We start from the raw sequence: 8,071 nt of genomic DNA, 5'->3' as shown, positions 1-8,071 counted from the left end.
AGGGAGGCCAACTGTGGCTCTGCCTCAGCTGAGGCTTTTTCTCTCCTCAGTCCCTCAGCTTATTTAAATGCCTTTGTTACATTCCCTGGCCCTAAACCTCTGGAACATAGAAGGAAAATGGTTCCTTAGCTGCTTAGACAGAGCCAGGCTCCTGGGCCAACCATGCCTGGAAGGGGGTCTTCTCTTGAGAGGAGGGGACTGAGGCCTAGGAAACAGGGAACTAGCTCTCTCACACACCAGGCCAGTTGATCTGAGCCTCAACTTGCTCCTCCATACAATGGGTGTGATGATTTTTACCCTGCGAGGTCAAGAGGATGGAAAGAGATGGCCAACTTGGAAGTGGTCAGGTAAAGCTTGACACAGGTGAGTGCATGGGGCAATGTGGGCTGCCCTTGGCTGACAGAAGGAAACCTGAGTGTGCAGGGGCAGCAGAAGCACAGGCAAGCACCGGGTCCTTTTTGTTTTTATTTTTGTTTTTTTGAGACAGCATCTCATTCTGTTCCCCTTGGGTTGAGGATTAAGTGCTGTGGCATCACAGTGACCTCAAACTCCTGGGCTCAAGTGATCCTCTTGCCTTAGCCTCCCAAGTAGCTGGGACTACAGGTGCCTGCCACAGAACCCCACTAGTTTTTTTGTTTTTAGTAGAGATGGGTTTTACTATTGTTAAGGCTAGTCTTGAACTCCTGAGCTCAAGCAATTGGCCTACCTTGGCCTTCCAGAGTGCTGGGATTACAGGCATGAGCCACCATGCCTGGCCTCTGCACCCAGTTCTGACAGTTGCTCTGGAGCAGGGAAGACAAGCCCTCTGGGCCTGGCCAAAATCCCTCCAGCTATTCTCTGCCCACCAGAGTGAGCCACCCAAAGCCCATCTTCTCGGGGAAGTCAGTGTCTTGGTGGGGGTTTGCAAAGAGGTCCAGTTTAGGGGTTAGCTCTGCAGTATAGGAGGTGGCAGGGTGGGTAGGCCCAGCCACCTCAGAGCAGGTGGGTCCACTGAGAGCCTTTCCACCTCCTGAAGCCCCTGGGACCCCTGGATGAGCAGGTTTTCCCTGGTTCAAGAAAACCAGACAGTCTATGCTGGGCATGCTGCCTGCCCCGTGCTCTAGCCATATACTCAACAGGACTCCCACACCTGGCTGTGAAGGGCCCCACTGGGCCTGGGGGTGCAGCCTTGGGGTGGTTACTCACGCTCCATCTCCATACACTTTGATGGCGTTGACACAGTTCTTGGCCCAGCCCCGGCTCTGGAGGAAGGGGCAGTCTTCCACCAACTCCAGGCACTGGCCCGTGAAGTTGCAGCCCTCAAAGATTTCTAGGCGGAAATGTTCCCCATGCTCCGAGAGCCAAGCAAGTGGAAGAAGAACAGAAGGAAAATGTGCTGAGTTTCCCTCCCTGCGAGCAGGAGCCCCATGCAAGAAGGAGCTTCCAGTCACCCAGGGTTCAGGCACCCAAGAATTCTGGGGCTGAGACGGGAGGCCTGCGAGTGCCCTCACCCCAGTACACACACTTGGACCCAGCACCGTGTTTATTCTTCCATTGAGATGTGGTTGGATAAAAGGGTTCAATAGTTTTAAAACATTTCAAAGCCACTGAACTAGTCCAATCTCGTCTTTTGACAGCTAAAGAACTCAAGGTCCAGAAAGGGTAAGCATGACTGACCGCAGGCCAGTGGTCTCTGGGTTCCCCCCTGGGGTGCTCCTGCCCCGGGCATACTAACGTCAGGCTCTGACTTCTCTGTCCTGGGCTGCAGGCCACAGGCAAGACTTCAAATGATAATATTTTAAAATTGTAATAGAACCTTTTATTAAAACATGAGCCAAAAATCTAAAACAAATAACAGACCTCGTTTGCTGAACCCCCTGCTGGCCTTAACAACATGGTTCACTAGGATCAGTACATACATCTCCCTGTGTGATTCTCTGTGTCTCCAAAAGACAGAGGGGTAGCCAGCTCTTGACTCGAGCAAAAGCCTGTGGGTCTGCGTCACAGCTGGCCTCAAGGACAGCTCTTAAGAGTGCAGCCTTCCAAAGGTACCCAGTATGTGTTTCAGATAACAGCATTATGCAGGATCCAGGGCTCACCATTTTAATTCTATTTTCCCAAATATCTGCGGCCTGGCAGAAACACTAAGAAAGCATTCATATGACTTGAGATGTCAAAGCCCAGCTGGTTTTGCAACCAGTGTGGAAAAGAGAGGGAGCCCCCACAGAGGCCCTTTCTGCAGGGTTCCTCAGATGCTCAGAACTGCCTGGCCCAGGAATCCAGGGGAAAAGGACATGGCCAAGATTCTCTGATGGCAGCTGCTCAACCCTGGCCTCAGGAATCAGCCATTTCCCACCTGAAGCTCCAGAATTCACAGTAGGTCAGTTAGTACTTGTGAGCTGGGGGAATCCTGTTCCTCAAATCCCACCCTAGGGGCATCTAGACAGAAACAATCCTTGGGCATGGAGAGCAACACCTCTCATCTGCATAATCCGGTCACCCCGTGGGATGGCAGCTCCTGTGTAACTCCAATAATCCTGCCTCCAGGTTTTCCACTGACTGGCCAGTGATACTTCAGTTTCTTCCATAAGTCACTCCTAGACCAGAGCACAGAAGGCTCTGGAAGGCGCTACAAGATTGCCTATGCCAATGGACACACCAGACTCAAGTCGACTGTACTTTAGCTGAGTGCTTCCCATCCAGTTGTAAACCCAAACCTACACTATTTTCTTTCTTTCTACCCTTGGTAGAGTGCTGTGGCATCACAGCTCACAGCAACCTCCAGCTCTTGGGCTTAGGTGATTCTCTTGCCTCAGCTTCCTGAGTAGCTGGGACTACAGGCGCCTACCACATCGCCTGGCTATTTTTGTTGTTGTTGTAATTTGGCCAGGGCTGGGTTCGAACCTACCACCCTCCATATATGGGGCTGGCGCCCTACTCACTGAGCCACAGGTGCCACCCAATCTATACTATTTTCAACAGTGGTTTCCTGACACATGCATAAGAACTCTGCAGAGCACTCCCACCCCGTCCCCTGCAACTTGGCCCCTCCAACACAGTCTCACACTTATGAGGATGGCTCTGGGCAGTTCCCTTTCTCATCATAGAGATCTTAAAGCTGAAAGGCCCACACTCCCTGATTCTTTGTCCCATGCCTGCCAGGCCTGACCCTCAGCCATTCTAGGAGAAAACCCCTTTGTCCCCAGGGGAGTGGCCCACTCACCATTCCTACAGGCCGACAGGAGCCCATGTGGTCGTTGTGGCCATTCCATCGGAAGAAGTCAGGGTAGTCACCATGTTCCAGGATGTACTGCTGGCCCCGGAAATCAGGGTGATCAAAGCAGACCCAGGCTCCGCTCTCTACTCGGATGGAGTTCACTCGGTTCATAAAGCCTCGATCCTGGAAGTTGTCACAGTCCCCAAAGACCTCCAGCTTCCGCCCCGTGAAGTGCTTGCCCTCATAGAGAGTGATCTAGGAGGGCCGGTTAGAGAGCTCAGGGTCCGGGGCTTCCCTCCTTTGGTTTTGGAGGCTAGTGTCTGAGGCCCAGCACCCTCAACTGACCCCCAACTCTCAGGCCCCTAAAGCCCCACCCTGCTGCACACTGTTGATGCCCAACACTACCTGCTGTGGGGCTGGTGCCAGACACAGCTCCTGGCCCTCCCCACCTGTAGGAGCTCACAGTGGAGCAGGCCAATTTCAGCAGCTATTTGGGGACAGGAATTTCCCCTTTGTGTAAGTGCCCACTTGCCAATGGCCCTTTTCAAACTTCCACTACATTTTTAAAACTCATTTTTGTTTACTATTAAAACATAACACCCATAATAACATTAAAGGAAATGTTTTCCAAAGAACAAACTCTATCCCCAGCTCTATCACCATAATTCAACATTTCTTTTGCAGAAAGTCAGGCTCCTATTCGGGGGGCCTCCTTAACTGGAGAGGCTGAATCTGCCGAAGCCATGTCATGGCAGAGCCCTGGATTAGTGTTATCAAAAGAGGGCTTTGTAAGTGTCACCCTGTCCCTCTTTGTTTTGTAGGCCACTCCTTTGGGTAACAGACATGTGTCAGATCTGGAACTTTATCAACCCATCGGTAGTTCAGACAAAGGAAGGCATCACCGACAGGTTGTCCTGGTCCCCAAACTTAGCAATAACAATCCCCCAAAACTCACTTCCTGAAGTGGAACCTAAAATTCCAACCATTCAATAACTCTTTCAGTTTCAAGATTTGTGGCCCAAGAAGGACCCTGTCTAAGGGCACTTCCTGCTACCCAGGAACTGTCATTTGTGCCCTGGCAGCGTGTCCAGTCCTCTCAGGAATCACGTGGTAGCACTGCCCTTCCAGGCCCTGTGGAGTTGGCATGGCCATGAGCTTTGGCCACTGGGATATGTGGAGCGTGGAAGCTTTGCTGGTCAGCACGGCCTGGGGTGCAGGGGTAGACAAACATCCCCGGGGGCTTTACACGCTGACCTGTGGGGGCCGTTAGTTACTGGAGCTTGGCCTGGACCATGCAGACCAACAGGGCCATGGTATCACCCACACATGCTCTAGTGTGGCCTCTGGAGACCTCAGGCTTTCAGATTACCTGGGGTAGGGATGCTCGAGAAAGGGGAGAGCCAGATGTGCCCCTTTCCTGCAGGAGACATGTCTGTTCAAGTCATTTGGGGAGACCTGGTCACCCAAAGTATTGGAAGGTCCCTCAAAAAAATCTCAACATTTTGCAGAGAACTAGCCCCAAGTGCCCCCTGAAAAGATCCTGAGGAAGGAAAAGCTGCCTTTAAACCAGCCTCGGGGTTTCAGAGCCGTGGCTGGGGACCAGTCAAGGTTCCACCACCTCAAGGGAGTGAACAAGTGTGCCCACCCTTCCTGCTCCTGGCTCTTGGCAGGCGGGGTTGGGACCCCAGAGGAGGGCATGCGGGCTAGAGCCCTTCTACCCAGCCACACCACAGAGGGTGTGGTGCTTCACCGCCGACAGCAAAACCGCCCATTTTATTAAGAAATTAAACCAACTTTGCTTGGGTTTGTCAACAGTGTGCCCCTCCCCCCCATGTTCGCGCTCAAGGGTCGATGGCGGGGTCCCCTCAAGCCCCCTCCAATCCCCGCTCCGCGCGGGTTTCCCGGCAGTAGGCAGGGGATAGGGTGGCACTCACCTTCCCCGAGCGCTGCGCCATGGTGCGCCCCGCGGTCCCCGCCGGTGGCGTTTATACTGCGAGGCACCCTGCTGGCTCAGCGCCGCCCCGGACAAAAGATTTGCTTGGCCTGCCCCAGCGCGCGTTAGTGCTGTCGGGCGTGCTAAACCCTCGAGGGGCCGCCCGGCTGCTGGGACCGACCAGCGGCCACCCTGTGCCACCTGCACGTCGGTCCAGGCCCCTGCCCAAGTCTCCGAGTGATCTGGGAGGTTACTGCGGCAATCCGAGGCAGGGCATAAGACCCCTTCCCTCCGTGACCCCTCTACCCGAGCCGACTAGACCCGCTGTCCCCTGCTGAGTCAGGGCCACAGGCACTGCCCAGAGAGGGGTAGGAGGTGACGGTCTCAGTCTCCAGACTTTCTTTCCTGAGGGGCGCTGTTCTGCCCCTCAGGGCTACTCTGACCTCCCCAGCGCACTCTCCGCTCATCCTACTGCATGCAGTCTCACAGTGGCGCCAACTTGTTTCTCTGGACAGGTATGGAGCCCAAGGTTCCCTGGGGCAGAGAAGACGCCGGAAGGGGCTCTGCCTACGCCTCTGGTCTTAGCTCCATACCCCTGCCTTGGACTTTCTGCAACAACATCACCCAAGCCCTGGGCAACCCCACCTCCTGCTTTGTCCCTGCCATCCTTTCTCCCTGGGATGCTGCCCCTCTCTCTCTCCCCTTGAAGATTCTGCCAAGGTGCCCAGGCCCTGACCCTCACTGCCCCCAGCTGAGGGGCCACAGTGCTCTGCACCCCTGCCTCTCTCTATTACCTAGTCCAGACCACCCTGGATGACAGGGATCGGTTTCCAAAATCATGCAGCCTCACTGTGGGGGGAGAATTTCCCAGGACACAGAAGTTCTTGGCGGTGGTAGAGACTCAGAGATGTCGGTGGAATGAGCAGAGTAAACATCGACCACCTCAGCGTGTGTTAGCCCCAGCGGTGGGGGAGATGTGAACACAAGCAACCAAGAGCAGGTGGAGGGCCCAATGTTAACACGAGCGACCGGGATCCAGTGGGGGCAGGGCTCTGAGATCAAAGGAGAAGCCCAGGGGCTCGACAAGGTCCCTGCGCAGCGGGAGGAGCTTGGGGCAGTGTGGGCTGCTCCTCTACTCTCCAGAAAGTATATTTTTCTCACCATTTCACAGATGACACACTTCAAGGTCAGGAGAAGGGAGACATGTGACTCTTGGGGCAGCCGAGCTGGACTAGAACCCCATGTCACCCTTGAACCCAAGGTCAGCCTTCCCTCCCCTCCCACCCCTTTACCCACCCAGAGGGGCCTCCACAGGCACCCACACTCGCCAAACGACTCGCTCAAACTTTGTCTCTGGACATGGGCCCTGGTAGGGACGTAAAATTAAAAACAAAATCTCCTGCCAGCTCAGAAGGCCTCTCTACAAAGGTAGAAGAGAAAGCAAACAGTTTTATTATGGAAGAAGCATTAAACCTGAGTCTAATGCGCATCCCAGCAACCTGCTCAGGGATGCGCAGATGGAGAACGTGCTGCCTGTTCACGGGGTCAAGGAGAAGCAGCCCATGATGTTCACGTTTTCAGGATAAACTCGCTCATTTTCTCACATCTTTATGATGCAAGAAAAGCCCTTGGAGTGGGGGAAGGGCTGCTGTCTTCTTTGATGTCCTCAAGTCAAGGAGTTGGCCCCAGCTCCCCAGGGAGCTTTACTGAGTTGTTAGACTGGCAAGAGGCCTGTGTAACCCTTAAAAAGATTTACACACATCTAGAATGGTCAAAGAAAGAAAGCTGCAAGAAAAGAGAGGAAAAGAAAGATGCTTCCTTTATTTTCAACAGGGGAAATTAAGCCTTTTAAAAATTTATAGACTTTTATTTAGAGCAGTTTTAGGTTCACAGCAAACTGAGTGGAAAGATTTCCCATGTAGCTCCAGCCACCCCCCACAAGCTTGCCCTCCCCACCATGTATATCCTGCACCAGAGTGGGACATTTGTAACAACCAGAGGACCCACATTACACAGAGGGACACCAGGTAGGATGTTGAGACACAGAGAACTCTGTACAGACAGTTGTTAAAGTAACTCTTATCTTTTAAGCTTCTCACATAATTTAGCTGCTTTCTTTTGCTTTTCTTTGTCTAATTTAGTGTGCAAGTGTTTGACTCTAACTTCTCCTTTGGGTCTTCCTTTCCTCATGAGGGGTTCCTGTGCCACATAAAGCCTGCATTAAATAAATCTATAGGCCCTTCTCTTGTCATGTCGACATAAGGAGTTCTGCCACCTCTGCAGTATAATGTCAGGAACCCATCATTACAACACCGCATGGAGTATTTTCACTGCCCGAAAAATCCTCCAGCTCCATCTGTTCATCCCTCACTCCCCCCACCCCCTGGCAACCACCAATCTTTTCCCTACCTTCATAGTTTTGCCTTTTCCAGGATGCCATATAGTTGGAATCTTACGCTGTATAGTTGTTATGGTTTGAATATATCCTCCAAAAATAAGGTGACCAGATTTTAACATTGGTAAAACGGGACACCATTGAGGGGGAAGGGGTGGGGGGAGGGGGGCACAGGAGGGCAGAGCCTGACAACAACGCAAACTTTGATAAGTAGTTCTCAATAATCAGTTTTCAACAATTATTTGTTATTATTAAAGTTTAACATTATAAAATTAACAAAAATAATATAAAACTCATATCTTGGTAAAATAGCCACATGGCAGCCCAAAACCGTACATTCTCTTCCTGTTCTCTCGTGTTCCCTAGCTTGTCGTGCATTCTTTCCAAAAATTGGGACTTTTTAAAAACGCCGCAGGATGTGGGACAAATTGTTAAAAATCGGGACTTTCGGCTCGGCACCTGTGGCTCAACCGGCTAAGGCGCCAGCCATGTACACCTAAGGTGGCGGGTTCGAATCCCCAGCCCGGACTCGCCAAACAACAATGAC

General features: G+C 52.5%; 1 protein-coding gene across 1 annotated transcript in view; it reads right to left on the bottom strand.

The window, feature by feature from the left end:
- The window catches only part of CRYGN (crystallin gamma N), a 9,340-nt gene extending 4,094 nt beyond the window's left edge, over positions 1–5,246 (bottom strand). The window contains exons 1-3 of the mRNA XM_003792033.1: positions 5,131–5,246; positions 3,203–3,451; positions 1,186–1,331 (exon numbers count right to left, since the gene is read on the bottom strand). Of these exons, the coding sequence (XP_003792081.1) occupies positions 1,186–1,331; positions 3,203–3,451; positions 5,131–5,151 (416 nt within the window). The 5' untranslated portion in view covers positions 5,152–5,246. The remainder of the gene's footprint in view (positions 1–1,185; positions 1,332–3,202; positions 3,452–5,130) is intronic.
- Between the last annotated feature and the right edge of the window lie 2,825 nt (positions 5,247–8,071).

Source organism: Otolemur garnettii, unplaced genomic scaffold (genome assembly GCF_000181295.1).
Source record: "Otolemur garnettii isolate 467f Iridium unplaced genomic scaffold, OtoGar3 scaffold00053, whole genome shotgun sequence".
Taxonomy (NCBI): Eukaryota; Metazoa; Chordata; class Mammalia; order Primates; family Galagidae; genus Otolemur; species Otolemur garnettii.
Note: the sequence above shows the minus strand (reverse complement) of the source record. Positions and strands in the feature narration are given on the sequence as shown.